Genomic DNA, 19,653 nt, shown 5'->3' with positions numbered 1-19,653 from the left:
TACAATGAAGTGCAACTACACAATATATACCAATGGAAATTAAACATTTATTTTTGACCCCTTCCATACAAAACAGGTACATATACATAGGGACTGGTAAATACAGCCCAGTCTTGATCTTTAGTAGTGTTAAGGGGGTGCAACAAGACGATGCAATGATGATGGTTCTTACCAGGGAACTAACTGATCAATTCATGTATAAACTGCAAACCTGGGAATCTCTTACCCTGTGTAGATAACAGGATTTGAGTGATTCGATTAAATGGGATAGGAACTCCATTTTGATGCATTTATCATACTGCATACATTTCTACATTTTGGACAGGAGCATGTCATGTGAAAATAAAAGCCACAAAACACAGAAATGTGGCATAAAGGTTGCAGTAAAACGAGCAACATTTTAAATTACATTCAACAAAGGAATCTGCATGCAAAACAGAACTTTTATAACAAGCTCACAGAATATTTATGCAAACCTTTTTAACCTTCCCACAGCAAGTAGACAGGTATAAAAAGGAAAATAACACTTCCCCTGAAACTTAAACAAACATAACAAATCTAAACAAAATTCTAAACCTTTGCAATATAAAAATGAATTCAGTTCTTCGAGCCAGAGCTCACTGCTTTTGCTTTATCCTTCTCCAGGTGTTTCTGAAAAGAGATCAGAAAAAAACATTTACTAAACATTTACTCTACAGCCTAAAGACATCATTTATATTGTTTGAAGGAAAACAAGATGATATAGGTGAAGACTCCTTGGCCCATGGTAACAAAACGGTTTTGTTATCTTTATATTTAAGCAAAAAATAAATTATAAATGCACTCATATATAAATATATATACGTCTCTACTACATTTAGTTAGTTAGTTAGCTTGCAGACTGTAATTGAGCGACGGATCCGAAACGTTCCCACACAGAGGATTTGAAGGACGGGAATGCCTCTCCAAATGTGCTTCTCTCTGTCTAGCTAGCCTTCACCCTTGTCAAGATGGAGCTGAGATAATACTGTTTTTAGTTTCCCCTCTCTTCTCCAGCTCCTATTTGCATACAGAAGGCTGATAAGCAAGTTTTGTAAATTAAAGGAATACGACATATCTTAATACCGCGATTCATGTGTGTGTATTGGGGGGGCGTACCGAACGGTTCAACATAATACCGTGTACCGTTACATCCCTACTGACGTAAAATTTATGTTTAAATGTAAAAGACCTGCTAGAATATAGTGTATAGTGTTTCACCATACCTTCAGTTTCTCATAGTGGGCCTTGCTGCTGCAGTGAACCTTCTTGGCAGTCTCCTCATTGGAGTAGAAGAGGAAGCACACTCGGCAGTAATAACCCATCTTCACAAACTCTACACCTAAAATTGTAAGAAGCAAACATAATTATTTACAAAAAAAAATATTAGAGGCACTGCCTTTCGAAAATAAATGTTCACATATATATTTGAAATCTGTTTCTTACCAACGGGGGTGTTTGGCTCATATGGTCCGAAAGCGGGGGGGGTAACCTCAGGCTTCTTCTCAGCGGGCTCGGGGGTGACCACCTCCTCAGTCTTTGGGGCGTCCTCAACGGGGGCAGCAGCTGGGGGTTCAACCTCTCCGTTCTTGGTGCCCTGACAATACCAACATTAGGACGTTAAGGGAGACGAATGAAACTAATTGACAAAAGCCTCATCTTCATCTCTGTCATTATATAATAATCTCCTTCATTCAGTCATCTTCTGGAGAAAGTACACACGTTTACCTCTTCAGCATCCATTTTCTGGTCTGTGTCTGTGTTTTCCTGCTTCTCGTCCTCCTTCTCCGTTTCCTTCTCCTCCTCCTCCTCAGTCGGTTCACTGGTCTCTTCAGCTGCTGCTGATGTTTCCGCTGCCTCTGGCTGCTCGTCGTCTTTCACGATCTCCTCCTTCATCTTCTTGGCCGGAGGTTGCTCGTCCTTCTTGGCAGCAGGCTTGGCAGGCGAGTCGCCGGTGTTCTGCCCCTCTGCTGCCGCGCGCTCCCTCTTGGGTGGCCGTTTCTCCTCAGATTCAGGGCTTGGTGGTCTGTGTCTGAAGGGGTAGTAGAGAGAAACGGTTGTTTTCACACACATATGCTACGTGAGACCGAGAGGCAGAGACCTGCTATGGTCAGACAGGAACCTCACCCATGCTTGAGCTGTTTGTATTTCCTGCTCACGTATATGGTCAGACGTTTTCCTTGGAATTTCGGTGGATTGGTCTTGTAGGCCTCCGCCATCCTCTCCGCATCTTCCCCCCTTTCCATTTCAATGAAACACTACGTGGAAATGTATTTCGAATTTCAGCTCACAACTCAATGACATATGTTATTGGTCTAGAAGATCTCAAACGACCTTTTTGAAACAATGAATCTAAAGCCCAGATTACCTCATTGCGAGATCGATTCATATAGTAGCGTCTGATCTTTCCAAACGGCTCGGATATTTTCAGGAGGGTCGCGTCGGAGGATTTGAAGTATGGAATTTGTCCCACATATATAACTTTGCCACTCTGTGGGGAGAAAGATTCTGTTGGTGTCTTTACTTGAAGATGTTGAAAATTATTTGAAAGATTGGGACTGGGACAAAACCTTACCTGAATGGTTGCGTACGTCTGCGAATGGTAAATTTTCACTGGTTTTCCACACACAGATGGGAGGACATTACTGTTATAGAAGCTGACCATGGACCTTGCTTCTTCTTCATTTGAGAGCTCCAGAAAAGCCTGATATGCGAGTAGAAATGGGCAAATCATTCAAATAATAATAGTAATAATACATTATAACAAATACATAATTTTTCACACTCATTTTTAATATTTGATCTGATTTACCTCTGGTCTCACATCCAGAACCAGGTGACGGACAACTTTCCCAAATGGCTTGGCTAGCGACAGAATTTCATCAAGGTAGTCAATGCCTCTTCTAAATCCAACAACATTGACAACCCTCAGTCCCTACAAGGAAAACATGTTTATTTTTCACAAAATATTAAAAAGAGAATCCAATACATTAAAGAGAATCTCCTGCTAATGCACTGTCACCTACCCCACTTTTTCTTGAGCCTCCTGTTGAGACGGGAACAACAACAACAAAATGTGAAAGCATGTTAAACAATGAATTTCATTGGGAAACAAATCATTTGCAACACAATTACATGTTTTAGCCATTGTTTAAGTAATCAGCTAACTGACAGATCCACACAGCAGAAGAACCACACACCTGAGTCCCTTCCTTTGGACGTGAAGTCGAGCCGGTCTCCATCCTCATCCTCGGCCAACTCATCCAGAGTAACAAAGTCATCCATGTTCTCGGGGAAATCTGGTTCACCATGCTACAACAAATACCAAAGAAACTTAAAATCAGCCGAGACAACTGAAGCACCCAGGACACCAGCAAGCCAAACAAGTTGCCCAGGCAGATATGCACCGCGGAGGGAGCGGTAAGAAGAGCACTGATGCGGTGACAACTTGCCTGGTCCTCTGTTGGCTCCTCAGTATCACTTCCATCCTGAGGCTCGTCATCTGCGTCAGGGTCTTTGACTGCCTCTGTAGAATCTGACTGCTCAGCCGTCGTTGCCGCCTCCTCCTGCTCCTCCTCCTCCTGTGGGGCATCCTCCTGTGAAGGGCCCTCCTTCTCCTCCTGGGCTTCCTCTTGAGGAGCTGCCGCTGCATCGCCTCCTTTGTCCCCCTCGATGTCGGTGGAGGGTTGAAGATCTTCTCCCTCCTCAGTTTTCTCCTCCGATTCAGGATTGGCCGCCGCCTCTGCTTCGGCAGACTCCTCCACCTCCTCTTCCTGCTCATGTTCCAGGTCGCCTTCCTCTTGGTCGTCCCCCTCCATGACCCCGGCCACTTCATCCCCCGAACCCTCTGCCTGGGCGCCATCCTCCTCTTCAGCAGTCTGCGACGTGTCTGCCTTCTCAGAGTTGCTCTCCTTGCCTTTGGATGCAGCGGACGACCTCTGACCCTTGGAGGATGCTTTGGAGCTGGAGCTGTTCCCCTTCCAGTCTGGTCTGCCCTGTGCCCCACCCCTGCTGGGATGCACCCTGCAACAACAACAACAACAACAACAACATTCATCATAATGCTAATCTGTATAAACAAAAACACGGCGCAGTTTTGTTTCAAATGGGACTAAACTCATCTCTTACGTCAGGGTCTTGTATTTAGTGCAGATGTTCAAGCGGACGCTTTTCCCTCTGATGGTCAGCGGGTTCAAGGTGTAGTATTTAACTAACATCTCAGCGTCGTCAGGAGTGCCCATTTGAATAAACGCCTGTGGAGAAAAGGATTGCAGAGAATTTCACTGCATGATCGGCTGAGAACACACTTGAAACTTCATTCTGTAATCCAGAGGGGGGGGGGTCTACCTCGCCGTTTAAGAACAGGTGCTTCTCCACCGAGCCAAATCGACGGGCAACAGTGAGCAACTCAGACTTCTTCTCATGATCTCTTGGTAGATTTGAGAAGAAAACAACATGACTTTGGCGGGCTTTAGGGTCTGCAGGTTCTTTCTCACTTTGACTTTTCTGTGAAATAAACACACACACACAATAAAATCATACTATTTCAAACACTGAGATGGTCTAAAACTAGCAAGCTCCCTCATGGAAAAGCATGCAAAAATAAAAAACATTTTAAAATCACAGTTATTTAAAAGAGATAACAAAGTCTTACATCAATCACAGCGATCTCTCTGGACAAATACACTTGAACCTCCTTCCCATGCACCATGGCAGGCTTCCTCTGATAAAACTCAGCTATGGCCAGGGCCTCCTCATGGGTCTCCATCTCAAGGAAAGCCTGCAGTGAGAAAGAAAGAGGAGAGCGATGTACAATGATTACAAACTTTGAGCCCGGGCGTGCTGTCTTTGGGAGTCTTTGTGCATGTTGGGGAGCTGCCGTTTAGATTTCTAAATTTGTTCTAACTCTTAAGCTTTTTATCTTGCTTATTAGGGATTTATCCCCATAGCATATGTTGAAAGCCCAAAATTCGTCAACTGAGGCATGGTCCAAGCATGTGGGTGCTAATGGACAAAATACACCTTTAAATTTGACTTCTTTCTGCAACAACGTCCAATTATACTGGGAAGTTGAAGGAGTTGCAAACATCAACATCTCAGAGCTATGCAGTGCAGCTTTGAAAGTAGTGGTTTTGGAAAAAAAGACCAGTGACAAGACAAGATGTTACAGGTCCTGTTCAAATTGCTCAGATATGAATGAAACTGTGAATGTAGAGACGGTCACACAATATGAAATTATTATTTGGCTTAAGTACCTTCTTTTTTAGCACCAGATGCTCCCGAATAGTCCCGAAAGGTTTTGCCAGACCAAACAGGCTGTTTGACGACAGTGGCTTCCTCTCGTACTTGATCACCACAACTCTGCCTCTTCTGACCTACAGGAGGCAACCGAGGGGGGAAACGGTGATGCACACTTCACTTCACTTCAACTCATTTCATGTTCCGAGTCCCTGTGTCCGCTTATTTTCCACACTTCTATTTCTTTACTGCCGTGTATGACCCATGGACATAATGTACATAGTGTTGAGATGATGGTTATCCTAGATCTGAGTCCCATTCACAAGGAAAGATACTAATCACATAAACACTAAAGAGGATATGGAGTGGGAAATCTGAAGTTGTAGGACTATAAAAGGCATTTTGTGGCTCTCCATCCCATTTTTGTTTTTGTAATTATATATTTTTAAAAGACATCTGACATGTGGCATCATATGCATAACATATTTGTGGTTCAACTAATGGCATTGGATAACTGCCTGATAATAATTCGGAAAATATTTATGCATTCACTCTGATCACGCTGTGACCTACCTTTCCAGGTCCAGGAAGTGACTGAGATTTGTTTGAAAATCCATAGCCAGGATCAGAACCTATAAGGAAAAGAAAAAAAAAACAGATCAGAAGCACAATCAACATGGGAAACTTTTTATCTGTGTCGGTCTGTCTTTCCATTCTCTCTCGATGCATGCGTGCATGAGCACACACACACACACACACACACACACACACACACACACACACACACACACACACACACACACACGCTTACCCCAGTTGGAACTCATCCCTCCTCTCTGTGGTCCAGGCCCCCTAGGGGCAGCCCCCAGAAGACCATCTGAGCGGTTGGGCGTGTCCATTGGATGTGGCCCCGAGCTTTAAAATACAAGAACGTGCTCCCATGTTATAATTATGTTATAATCCATCAGTCATTAACAGATTAGAACGTGCTCCCATGTTATAATTTATCAGTCATTAACAGATTAGAACGTGCTCCCATGTTATAATTTATCAGTCACTAACAGATTAGATATAAATGATTTAGATCAATTTCAGAGGTACATACGCTCTGTTGGAGGGCATGTGAGGATCCCAATCTGGATACCTATAAAAAGAAAAAAGACAGATGGCACGGTCAGTCAGTTGGCAGTTGTGCAGTGTTTATCTGAAAAATTCTTGTCAACGCATATATTTAGTTCCTTATACAAATGAGATGAATTCCTTACATCTGTAGGAGGAGTCTGCAGTTTTCTGCATGGCGTAAGCCATTGGTGTGCTGGGTCCACTCCTGTGGGAGAACAATGGGAAATGAATTTGACATCTGTTCATGCCAATGATTAACCTACCATGAAGTGGCTAATAGATAACTGGAAACAGGCAGATTTTTGATTAATTAAGGCTTTAATTGAATTAAGTTTTGGGTCTGGTCAGCTATTTGATCTCAATATGAACCATTACCATTAAGGCCGGCTTATGATTCTGCGCAACATGTACGTCGTAGATGTGGCGTAGCCCTGTACCCTACGTCGTAGCCTGATGTACACCTCCATAGAAATGTCGCAGACCGCAACAACTGTGATTGGTCCGCTTGCCCAACGGTTGGGGGTGTGTATAGACTAATGAGTCTGCTATGATTTGCTCACCGCCGTTTACTTCGCTAGCAAGCTGCGTACTTTGTGCGCCATTAGTCTGTTAACATAAGCTTAAGTGCTAACGTAAGATAGTTGGCTGGCAGACACCTCGCAAATCACCTCAGACTTATTTTTGGTTACAATAACGGGTTTTTTGTGTCTATTTCTCTGTAGGATGTAGGCCACTTGCGTAGGCTCTGCATAGATTCTACACAGAAGCATAAATTGTGTTTTAGCCACAGTCTTGTAATTATTTTATACTCAGACAGGAAATGTCACAGAAAACACCACTTCTTTAAATCGCTGTTGGTGCGAAACTTAATCTTACACTTGAATTTCATTCTTTTTTTTGCAGTGATAAACATGCTACCATACTGTACCGATTGTTGATGTTCTCTGAAGCACTTAAACGTGATCAAATTCGGCCATTATGGAACACAGGGTAGTGCGAGCAGAAGTACCACGGAGTACAGCTATTATCTGTTATACTTGGGTCGTGACATTACTACATAGGACTGGGAATTATATTGATTTTATTATACGGCTCTTCAGAATGTTCCAAAAAGTTAAGTTGATTTGAATGGGCCACCCTAACGTTCGCAGGTCTGATATTTCCTCAACTGCGCGTCGGGGTCCTGTTCGTCCCGTCGGGATTTATTTTTCGATAATGAACGCCGGACTACACATTATCCCATACATAATGAACAACTGATGATTGTGTGATTATTAGTCATTCATGCTGATCTGACAATGTTTAAAATTATTTAAACTAGCTAATGTAGCTTATTTATTTTAGAGAAACTGTGGTCTTTTATACTGTGAAAAAATGGAACTGTACATTTTAACACATTTATTGTGATTGATGTCATCTGTCCAGCCCATAAATCCTTTGAGACTCCGTTCTTCTCAATGACATCAAGTTGTCTGCATTTGTGTTCAGTCAAAATTGCAACTCAGCTGGAAGTGAGATATTTCACCTGATTTCTTACCACTCAATTTGCACTGGATAGGAAGGTTTAAGATGTAAAACAACTTAAAAATCTGAGCCTTACAATGAGTGTTTTTGCTTTTCTTTTGTTATTTAGCGGTGATTAAACACCATATTATCGGTGTGGTCTTTGAGTGAGCCTGTCCCATGTAATGAAGAGTTTCAAGATCAGAGTAAGATGTCTGAGACTTCAGTGTCAGCAGACCAGCCAGAAAACACTCATTAAGATGATCAAAAATTATATTTCAGACTGGCAAGGAGCACTTTATTTTAGAACCAACTTACTTCATGCCTTTCAAAAGAAATGTAATGTTGTGCTTTAAACTAATGTACAATGTACAAGCACCCTCACACACTGACAGAAGTAGGATACAGGTGTCTGTGCAAACTTTTGACAGCTATTTAACTTTGCTGTGAAAATTAGGGTTTTGAAAACCTGCCTTAATGCAAGGTTTTGCACCAACAAGGGTAAGGCCCCTAACAGGCTACCTCAAAGAGTTCATTGTAATTCGTATAAATTGAACGGTTACTTTTCATTTAGTGTTTAGTGTTGCTAGAACTCATGTGACAGTTTAGTTGGTACATGATGGAACTTTAACCTGAAGAGAACTATTCTGTTCTGTCCCATTCATCTGGCATACATCTGATGACAATACTAGATTTTATTTTGTCAATACATTAGCAGGTAGCTTTTATACACTGGTAACTACAACTCTGTGATAGATGGGCACATAACCAAAAATGTGTATGCAAGGCTATTGCTTTTGGCAAACAATGTTTATAATATTATGCTTTATAGGCTAGTCTGTTTATAAAATAATCCAAAAATAAACTTTAAAATCCTGCTAAAATATCTGCTCAAACCCAAAACTTGTGACAAGTAAACAGGTTATGATGTATTTCATAACATGAAACGAATTCAGATCACTTGAGAAGATACCAATGACAACCTAGACAATCATAAACAGAATTATGAATAAGTAGATTAAATTTGTGCAGAATGACTGCTCAAAAAGGAGTCAAGTTGAATGAAAAGAGGGAACAGATGTTTGACTTCTGTTGAACAGCTAGGTCAATGTCAATAAAAGAGATGAAGTCACCCACTTAAAGAAGTCGATGCAGAGAGTGTTATGTGTATGTGGAATACAAAGTGGTGTAAATTACTCACCATGGTAGAATGCACATCAAAATCACAAAGGGAACACACATGTGGAAACATGTGGGGCATGAGTCCCAAGAAGTCTTGCACTTTACCCTGGGAAGGGGAGCCCATCCTTCTCTGCATAAGCATGCTGTCAGGCGCTGCAGAGGAGCCCATGCCAAGCCCACGGTAAGATTCATGGGAAAGCTCAGAATACTGACGGTCTCGGTTGCCATTGCTGGCACCAGTGTTGCCATAATCAATTCGGTCATACCCTCGAGACGGCATGTCTTGCATGGAACTGTAACCGAAGTCGCCCTGTGCCACGCGGCCTGGTGCTTGCCCCATGGAAGAGTCCAGGTGCCCTTCCTGCATGTCTCCCCAGCCGTCTCTACTTGCTCGGTATGACGTGTCTGGGGAGTGGGAGGACATATCCCTAGGGTCACCAGACATGCGGCGGCTGGCCTCCACCTTCCGGTTCTTAAGCTGCATGATAAGATTGGGCAAAGTTTCCACACTGATGTTCTCCTCTGGAACCTGAGCCAGCTCGTCCAAGTCTGTGGGCGACAGACCAAGGCTGGCGAACAGCTTCATAGTGTTGCTAAGGTGACTGCCCACGCGGCGGGACAGCTGAGGGTCATGGTCTTTCCCTTGTCCGCCTCCTGGGCCTCTAGCCATGTTGCTCATTGGTCGGGAAGTGGAGCCATATAGGCTGTTGGAGCTGGGTTCACCCATGCTGAAATTCAACGTTTCAGCAGCGGCAAGTAGCCCACGCCCTACCGCAAAGCCTTTCTGAGAACTGTCACCCGGAATCTTCTGGGACATTGCTGAGGAAGAGTTGTGCTCTGGATGGCAAGAGAGCAGAGTAAGACCGCTGAACGAAGTCCACAAAAGTGAGATCCAAGGATAAAATTCAGTTTAAAGAACCGAAAGACAAGTCAGTGGTGTGAAAGGATAACTCCTCTTCTATGGCAAAATGAAATGACGTCTGCAGAAACACAATGAAGCAATAAATTCTAGCATGCCTTCAATTAAGACATTAGAGGCATATGTCAGCGATAACAATTCAATAAGCAGATATATGAAGTCAATAATAACTAATGGTTTCCCTCAAGAATTTTCCTGTGGAAAACGTAGCTGGAAGAATCACTTTCAAAGCCAGAATACAGAACAGGACAGGAAACTAATGAGTGGGATCACAGATTCGAAGGGACTACACACGAGGCTCTGGAAAGAGTAATTCCATAATGGGAAAAATGCACAACTGTAAATAATATTTAAAATAGCTTATATGGCCATTATGATCTGAAAGACTGCTTGGTGGAAATAAGACAGGACAAGCCAAATGATCCGTCAATAATCTGTTTTAAGTCTAAGTAATACCAAAAGAAGGTTTTGATGACCAGCCAACTCCCCAAATGAACATTTCAGGTAGTAGCAAGCTCTAACATTTCCTGAACACAATCTGATCAATCGAATTAACATAATTGGAAAGCACAGGAAGACTTCAATCTAGTATCAGCTAACACGAACATATTATGAGCCACGCTTGGAACTTGGATGATTGGGCAATAGCCCGATGAGACAGAGGAATAGCTTTGACGCACACTTTAACTCAACGTTAAATACAAAGAAGAAAATTAAGATCGGAAATGCATGCAAGGCATTCCAAAGAGCGTCATTCTAACTTAAAGCAGCAAAGATCCAGTCAGCAAAAACTATAACCTCGACATTACGTCTAACATTAGGCTAACGTTATAGCTAGAATCATATCGACTGACTTGCAACCCGCTTAGATTGTTGGTAAAACGGTCAACGTTACAGTAGTAGTAACGTTCTGATAATGGCGGAAAGCTGGTCATTTGATCGATCTCGACCACAAGGTTCAAAGGTAGGCTAATCAAAGTCTTCGGCTAGGTGACATTAGCCTAGTACCGCTACCTTTTCATATGAATCAATCAACAAAAGTAATGTTATCTACAAGCCAAATTAGACGAGGCCATCACACGTACATGTCTAACAAATTATGACAAATTGGATTAGTAAAAGCCAATGGCTTTCACTCTACAACCCAGCGAACAGGCCCACTAACGTCAACGTTACCCATGTCTGGCATGATTGATTTTTGTTAGTCAACAATGTTAGCCAGCCACGTTCGCAAATCAACATACCTGGAAGATTTACTTGAGGCTAAACAATTATATTCTAAGTTCAACAATTTAGCTACAGAGATAGGTGTTTGTATGCTATATTAGTACTTTCCTCTTAGTGCCGATGAACCGTAAACACTTTCTGCTGCATTACGTTCATCTAGGTACTGCGAGCTAATAAGCTAGGTTAAATGTGATGGCCGCCATTAAACCTAGCGCTAGCCGAAGTTGGGAGAGAAAGGCCTAGGTAAGCGTTTTAAGTTGTGGGAACAGTAATTGAATTGCATAAATGAACGGAACATAAATAATTACATATGTTCACAATGGATGTATTACAACTTGCTTTTAACCCAAACATAAGATACCCTAAAATTGAAAAAACTTACAGAACGTCGACTTTCTCTGTCAGGGTAGTCAAAGCCCGTCTACGGAGTCTCTGACAGAGGAAACGCGTTTCTCCCTGCCCCTCTTCAATATTTTTGGTTATAACGGCGCCTTCTACTGTATTGGAGTATAACTACAAAGTACTTTTACTTCAGCACTCGTCTCATCACAGAACTGCTTCCGTCTTTTTGCACGTATGTAGCTCAGATGTAAGGAACTTATGTATAATAACAATCGATATTTTTGGGGGCAGAGCTGGTGGGCCATTGGCCTTTTTGCTCATTGGTTGTCGGGCAGTCCACTTGTAAGTTACAGACAAATGGCCCACCGTTTTGCCACATGCTTTATTCATTTATACTTTTTGATTTTCACCAACCCTTTACATTTTTATAGCCTAGATGTTACCAGTAACATACGTTGTTAATTGATAATTTTATGATAGTGCTTACTTTTGTTAATGGCAGCTGTAAGTTCTAATCAGACTGAAACACAAAACATAAGCCTGCTTTTGACATACCGTTCAAACACATAGTGGCCCGCATAAAGCTCCATGGTCAGATAGATTTAATGGGCATCTGCCCATGAGCATCAAAATCATTGGGGCACCATCAAGTCAGACTTCTGACTTCATCCTATACCTGTATCTTAATTTCACAGGAACTATGTATGCACTTAGTTGAGAATTTAGCTTTTTTTTTTTTTATGTTTTCACTATGTTTGGCTGCATTATGTATGTCTTAAACAGTATTGTGTATGTGGGTTGCTAATAACATGCTAAATGACCAAGTCAGTGCATGTACCAATAAAAAGACAGATGAAGTTTACTAGTTGGCATAACAAAGTGTGATCGCCAAGACAAAAAAAATGTGGCAATACTGAGCTGAAAATCTAAATATCTCAAAGGCACCTGCAACTCTTAATGTGGTCCACCCTTGTCCATCTGGCCCTAAATGCTTGTTTATGGCATCAGATGACTGTGACTAGTGGGTACTATTATGTCATCATTTTCAATAACAACTAGTTCTTCAGTGGCACTCACACCCCCTACCTCTATGCTTACACCCTCAGAGATTGACCTCACCTGTTTAACTGCTGCATATTCTGAACTTCAATATAGATGGTTTGCTACAGTCTTCCATGGAATATTATTTTTAAACACTGCGAGCATCCCAAGTGAATGTAGGCCAAACGGTTCAACTCATTTGACGCCTTTGGTTTCATGCCTCTTGGGGAGGGCGTGACTGTGAGTGTCATAACATTTAACCAATCACTCCGAAGTGTTCAGCCAAAGAGTTTCGAATAATGACCGCCTCTCTGGCTCACCCTCAAAATGTAAACAGATACGGCCGCCATTACACTGGGCTACCCTACTTGTCTTATCTGGACTGAAGCGAATTGCGAGAACATCGCTGTGGTGGTAAAAAAACAAAACAGTATATCTGGAAATATTAAAGTAAGTGGTTTATAGGTTGAGATAGTTCAGTTGCTAACCTTCCGAGATCACTTAGAGAGAAATTGTCAAAGATTTTTGACATTTAAGTTAGCTATGATGATGCCTTCCAGCTTGCTGGATAAAGACAATCCATTTAATATCACAGTCTGTCTTTTAGTTAGGTTAGCATGGTTGTGTAAGACACCGTTTTGTCGACGCTTTTCGCTGCGTCTGCACTAGTTAGCGACTAAGTTTATTTTTGTAACTAGGTCCAAAAGATAGTTACTTTGTTGTGTAAGTAACATTTCTTGCAAAGCACTTAGATGTCATTTAATCATCACGTATCTGGTAGCTCTATATAACTACCGGTATGTCTATGTTTAGCTCGCTAAGACCTCCCACTGGCATAGTTATATTGCTTATTTATCAACGTAAATCTGGATCTGTGACTTTTTTTTCTTCTAATCCGATAATTTAATTGTTACCCCCTTGTTTTGCCAAACAAAATGATGAGTTATGAGTTAAATGCATTAAGGCCTTATAAGTATCGGAAGTACAAATATAGTAGCGTAATTGGTTCACGGTCTGTCTATCTTTATCACTTAGGCCTAATCATTTTATGACTATTATAGGGTTAAAATGAAAGACCCCGGCCGCTGCTGCAGCAACAACACAGGCTTCAAGACTAGCGATGTCATCCTTAATGGCAATCTGAACGGTGAAGAGAACCCCTTTGCTGAATACATGTGGATGGAGAATGAGGAGGAGTTCAACAGACAGGTGTGCTGTTGTTATACCATTTGAGGTGTTTATGAAGTTCCCTTTGTTTGTCACCCCTCCTAATGGCATATGTGTGGTTCTATCAGATTGAAGAGGAGTTATTGGAGGAAGAGTTCATCGAAAGATGCTTCCAGGAGATGCTGGAGGAGGAGGAGGAACATGATTGGTTCATACCAGCACGTGATCTTCCTCAAACCTTTGCTCAGCTGCAGGACCAGCTCAGTGCCCTGGTCATTGGTGATGGATACATGTTAAACGACTTAGTAGTAAGTCAGCTCTCCAAGTGTGCTATATAGTAAAACTCTGTTCCCAGCCAAATGGATAGTTCTGCATAATTGACAAAATGTTGGAGCAGTCAGATCGTCCACAATAACAAAGGAAAATAGCAGGCTGCTGTTTCAGTAGTATAGTTTTTCACCACCATTCCAGGAACATGTAGTACTCCTCCAATACTCGAAGGAATCCGAATTTAAGGACCTCTGTCTCTCTTTTAAACCTGAATTCTTGACTCATCATATCTCAGACTGAGTCTCAAACAAGTCTTTTGGCCATACAAAAATCACCATCATACTTCTTTACCACTCATTGCAGTGTAGTTTGTAGTGCTGACAGATGGGTGGAATTTGATGTGTTGTCTTTCTTGGTAAGGAAGACATTACGCAAGATCTTTCTGACCAACTTATTTCAAGGAAAGTCTGTGGTGAACACTCTTCTTTTTGTTGTTACAGGAAAACCCCATAATATACTGTTATGGACATAAAGATTAATAGACATAATGTTTAGTACTCTCGACCACATCCTTTGGCTGACATCATTTTGGCATAGGAATTCAACTTCATGCAGAAAGTAACTTGAGCAGTTTGCATTCAATGTCTTCTTGCCAATGCAGTTTGGTAGAAGTATCACATTAAAATCATTACTTATTTCTTGTTTGTCTGTTTTCCTCTCTCTTTCAGGTTAACAGCAATTTGAATCCCAATGCAAAAGAATTTGTTCCTGGGGTGAAGTACTGACCTCAGTCCTGTGATGAATGTAACCCATCTCTGTGCTGTGAGTCAGTGCTAAGAGGCTCCTGATGAGATCTTTGTTTCTGTCACTTTTTGCACTTACAGCTTTGCCAAAGTTTCCAAATAGTTTGCATGCTACTTTAAAGGCAGATTATATTACACAACTTTGATGATGCTTTCTTTTTCTCCAGCTGTTGATCAAATATAAATGTCAAATATAAATGTCTATTTAGTTCTGAACATAGAAGTACATTTCGTTCGGACATTACACGTATAATGCTATGGAACAGCCCTTGAACTGTACTGTACTTCTATAAACTACTGAAGATGTCCCATCATGCTTTCTCTGCATTTTAAAATCAGAAGTTATACTTGAGGATAATGTGGAGGCATGAAACTACTGCTAACCAAGAAAAATTGGTTATAATTTTTTATTTTTATAACATGGTATACCAATAGAAATGGTATACCAATAGAAATGGAGAAATTATGTTTCCTTTTTGGTGATCTCTCATCTTTACTTTTATATTTAGTTACATTTGACCTTTTCTGTGCTTTCATGGCATTTGTTAAATTGTTTTTTATGTTACAACTAAGCGTTTGACACTGCTATGTAGGGAATATTTAAAATACTGGAGAAAAAAAATACATAAAATTATGTAAAATATGTATATTTTTAATACATCTATAAATAAAATATTTGTGGTCCTTTTGAATTATAAGCTGTTGTACATCTTGTGTGTTAGTGCAGTCACTGTTATTAGTCCTCATGTATTCATATAATCAAATGTTGAAGACATTGACTAGACTGAAAAGCTGAGGTTGTTGTATACTTTTTATCCACTAGGTGGCGATGTTAGCTCATCTTTGCACTAGCCTCTGTCCGGGCAGCATTGTGTGCTGGTAACTTCCAATCATATCAACAACAACAACCAAAAAGAAAAAGATAAACTCTTAAAATACATTGATGACTACTTTTTCTGTGCTTTCCAAAAAGACAACTATTGCATCTTCCATTACTGGCAGGTGGAGTTCCTCTACATCTATCTATCATCATGCTACATGTCATGGCCTTCACCCCATAGGGTCCTGTGCACTAAATCCATGTCTCGTGAAAGGAAGAGACAATGGCAAATGACTGGACGGTTTGGGGGAAGAGAATGTCTGTGGGTCCTAGTGATTCCTATGAAAAGAGGTCCTACAAGTTTGTGCTCAAAAGGACAGTTTTCAGAGGCTGTTCTTTGACTGGGGGTATAAAGACAGGAGCAGTGGTCTGCCATAGATCAGACTGCCACTCTATTGTTGCCTAGGCAGGTCAGATACCCCCAGACTGAGTCTATGCATATTGATGAGCCTGGGCAGATGTCCACGAATATTTTGGGTTGGTTGAGGGTGTTCCCAACAAAAAGAGTTATCCAACATGAGGAACGTCCTCGGGGACTTCCTCATTTAGCCTGCGCCACATTCTTGTGCAGAGCGGCTCGCTCATATCATTAACCTTGATATCAAAAAGAAAAACCGAACAATGGGAGAATGCATGCAGATGTCTCTGCAGTCACAAGTTCATGGACCCCTTGAGATATAACCCTGGCCCCTGATACCCTCCCAGTTCAATCAGAGACAGAGCATTGTGCAGGGCTGTGCATTCATCAGCAGGCTTGCATCACAACAGACAACAGTGAAGGATTTCACCTTTCTGAGACTTAATACAAGTTTGCAATGGTTGTGACAATAATAGCCCAACATTATTAAAACTAAATAAACAGTTTCTCTGTTAAATATTTATATTAAATATCTGTTGTGAATGAAGCAATAGCCAAATGCATAAATGAATGCATAAATGAATACCTACATGAACAAACTGATAGTCATCCACAACCTCACAAACAACTTCCGTATGGGATAAGTATATTTGTCTTGATTGTGAATGTTTTCTTTTCAGAACTTTAAAGGGTACTATGCCTCAGTATCATTTCAGTATTATGCTGCAACACTGAGGAGAACACAACGCCACTGCAAGCACATCTTGATGAGGGCCTCACTGCCAACACATCTATCTGAAGCCTCTTTCAGATGAAAGAACAACTTCACTCAATGCGGATCAACTTGCTGAGAAGCCCAAAGCCCTCTCTGGGCTCGAGTGCCACTCGCCCGGACACTTTTACACCTGCTCTCTGTGTGGACGTTATTGGAGCCACACTGTAGAGGAGTAGGCCTTCACTTCTGAAACTATTGCTGCCATTGTTATTGCATAATTGCATTTGCCTAGCTAGTCAGAGGTCCTCCATTGCTTGGTGGTCTAACTCCTTCAGTAGCACCTAATGCAAGAGCAGTGCTTTTGTTTCCAGGCTCCTTTTGTTTGGTGACATTCCATCAAACGGGACTGCTTTGGATCTTGTATTGTTCTAATCTAACATGGGGGTCTGGTTTTGTTTAAAGAATAATAAACACTCGAGGAAGACAGTGTGATGGTATGACAGAGACAATTTGTAAAGCACTCGTGCAATTTTTGCATAATTGAAACCAACAAAAAAAGTGACGTGTTCCTTTTTATAACAGATAAGTAGGGCATACATGAATTAAAATCTTTTAAATGGCTGTCATCTGACTGCTTACTCTCACACTTACATGTGTTTGAGAAGTGTAACCTTCACATCAGTTTATTTTTATTTTTGTGAATGACTATCGACCAGAATTAACTAGGTAATCCTTTTTTTTCTGCCAACTCTAGACTTTTTCCTGTGACTCAAACCCGTACAAGAGTGCACATGAAAGTGTTTCATTTTGATGAATTAAACTGTTCCCCTCATTGGCCTTTACCACAATTGGAAAATGTCCAGTGTTGGTGTGAAAGTGTCCCAAAACCGACGCAAACTAAAGAGAGCTGTGATGTCTGAACCGTCTCGGTTGCTACCTACGTCCCTTTCTGTCCCCCGACTCTCCTCACCCGGAGCTTTCAGATGCAAAGTAAGAGGACATATGGGGAGGAGGTCTTTCTCCTGCCCTCCTAAAGATTCAGATTGTATGACAAATCACGTCCACCACCCAACCCCCCCAGCCCCTCAGACAACAGCTTCATTAGAGTGAAAGAGGGAGTTGCTTTTGCAGCTTTGTCGAGTCAAGCTCAGTCCCCTTCCCCTTCTCAATTACTCCATTGTTGGCCACGGCTTCAAGTTATCGCACTCCAAACCATATGGCTCATTTGAGCGTCTCCAACAAGTGATGCCATCTCCCGCACCCGCACTCACATGTGGGCATCGAGTGCCACAAGCCAGAGATCAGAATGGAAACTGATGGAAATCATCCATTCTTCTTCCCAAAAGTTGATTACTGGTAATAATGAACAGAATGGGCTGAGGTGAGCAGATGCTGTCCAGTGAGAATAGTTCCGTCACAAGTGGCAAAACAGGAGAGGAACGACTGGATGGAATGCTGAAAAGAGGACCAATTAGAGAGGCACAACAGGAGAATAATTATTTCCATCATGTTGACAAGGACATCTAATGAGATAAAAGACCAAACAAAAATGGCTGACAATAATGGACTAGTAGTTACAGGACAGATTTGCTGTCTGTAGTCCGGATGTTCCACTGAAAGAGATTGGTGAGGTCAGTGTACTGACCATTTGTCAGTGTTAAGGGATTGTTGAACATTTGTTTTCTTTTAATGATAGGATAACATTGGCAAAGCTTTTTCCCGTTTTACCAAAAGAGTTGCCCGGGTTACTTTGAATTATAAAGTCTTTAGAGACACAAGTTTCATTGTAAGCACTAATGTAGGGTAAACTAGAGGTAAATTATGCACTTGTACAAATACATGAAGACAAGTGAATGGCTCGCTCTGGGTTTGCTTTTAGGCCCGGACATCTGATTGATAGTGCCAGGTTCACGAACTGGTACATTTTGTGACTAGCTAACAATGAGGACATAAAATTTGCATTCTGCCAGGCTTTAATGAGATTCCGTGACATCACAACCATAGCACTTGTTTTGAAATGTAAAATGTAAAATTATATATATAAAAAAATACAAATCAGGTGAGACTGGGATAGAGAGAGCATGTCATTTTGAAATGTTGTTGGCATTTTGTGGCTATAATGCATGACAAAATGCATTCATATGATCAATGCATGCAGATAAACACACACACACATACACACACACAATCATATACACTCTCAATCATATACACACGCATACAGGCACACCTAATAACTACATATAGGCTATGTTACTTCATAATATAGTTAAATAACTTCATAATATAGTTAAAGATCGACCTCTTTTTCTGTTAAGGCCCATACGAAAAGGTAGAACTTTGTGATATGGAGAGAAGTAACGTGGTACAATTGAAGCACTGGAGCAAGGAATTAATTATCATTCAAAAGTAATGGCCCTATTCTGCCCTTTTTTAACAAGTAGAAAAGGTCCGCTGGCTGCGGGCCTGCCTCTGCGCCAGGGGAAGGGATTATTCTACGGATTACCATCTGAAAACTCCTATTAGACTTTCTGACTCAAAGATCTTTGGCGCACAGTAATCGCGTTAATACCCAGGGATTAATGCTGTGCAAACTGCAAAATTGAATTTAATTCAAATTGTATAAATAGATATGAAATAAATTGGTGAATGTGCCCCCACAGAATAGAGTCAATCCTTCCACACGTCCCTTTCTCAGTTTTCAATGGAGGGATACGGCTCTGTTAGCGAGCGAGCGAGTTTAGCACCTGTCATGCAAGTGCCTGTTATATTTCTAGCGCAAGTACAAAGACGATATTTTAAATTGATATGGATTGTCTTGCGCCGTAAATGCAGCAATGCTGCTCGAAAAGGCCATTGCGCACGCTC

The 19,653-nt window shown here is 41.4% G+C and overlaps 2 protein-coding genes across 3 annotated transcripts; one reads left to right on the top strand and one right to left on the bottom strand.

Annotated features, from left to right (window-relative positions):
• Nucleotides 1-27: 27 nt before the first annotated feature.
• Nucleotides 28-11,675, bottom strand: matr3l1.2 (matrin 3-like 1.2). 2 transcript variants are annotated; one of them, XM_012841290.3, is made up of 21 exons: nucleotides 11,592-11,675; nucleotides 9,083-10,043; nucleotides 6,522-6,583; nucleotides 6,362-6,400; nucleotides 6,068-6,171; nucleotides 5,830-5,888; nucleotides 5,274-5,393; nucleotides 4,673-4,798; nucleotides 4,366-4,524; nucleotides 4,147-4,271; nucleotides 3,471-4,041; nucleotides 3,219-3,330; nucleotides 3,045-3,064; nucleotides 2,831-2,953; nucleotides 2,594-2,722; nucleotides 2,387-2,509; nucleotides 2,146-2,276; nucleotides 1,747-2,050; nucleotides 1,465-1,615; nucleotides 1,245-1,360; nucleotides 28-651 (listed from the first exon to the last, which is right to left on the bottom strand). In XM_012841290.3, the coding sequence occupies exons 2-21, from the start codon at nucleotides 9,878-9,880 to the stop codon at nucleotides 598-600; spliced, it is 3,426 nt and encodes a 1,141-aa protein (XP_012696744.2). In that variant the 5' UTR covers nucleotides 9,881-10,043; nucleotides 11,592-11,675; the 3' UTR covers nucleotides 28-597. The 2 variants fall into 2 exon arrangements, with proteins under 2 accessions (XP_012696744.2, XP_031413780.1); XM_031557920.2 differs by having other exon boundaries at nucleotides 9,083-11,647.
• Nucleotides 11,676-12,907: 1,232 nt separating this feature from the next.
• LOC105911555 (polyadenylate-binding protein-interacting protein 2) lies at nucleotides 12,908-15,772 on the top strand. The gene is made up of 4 exons (XM_012840376.3): nucleotides 12,908-13,042; nucleotides 13,654-13,801; nucleotides 13,888-14,067; nucleotides 14,758-15,772. The coding sequence occupies exons 2-4, from the start codon at nucleotides 13,661-13,663 to the stop codon at nucleotides 14,812-14,814; spliced, it is 378 nt and encodes a 125-aa protein (XP_012695830.1). The 5' UTR covers nucleotides 12,908-13,042; nucleotides 13,654-13,660; the 3' UTR covers nucleotides 14,815-15,772.
• The last annotated feature ends 3,881 nt before the right edge of the window (nucleotides 15,773-19,653 follow it).

The sequence above is a fragment of the Clupea harengus genome, chromosome 20 (genome assembly GCF_900700415.2).
Source record: "Clupea harengus chromosome 20, Ch_v2.0.2, whole genome shotgun sequence".
In the NCBI taxonomy this organism is placed as follows: domain Eukaryota; kingdom Metazoa; phylum Chordata; class Actinopteri; order Clupeiformes; family Clupeidae; genus Clupea; species Clupea harengus.
The sequence above is the reverse complement of the archived record's forward strand: the minus strand, read 5'-3'. Positions and strand labels throughout refer to the sequence as shown.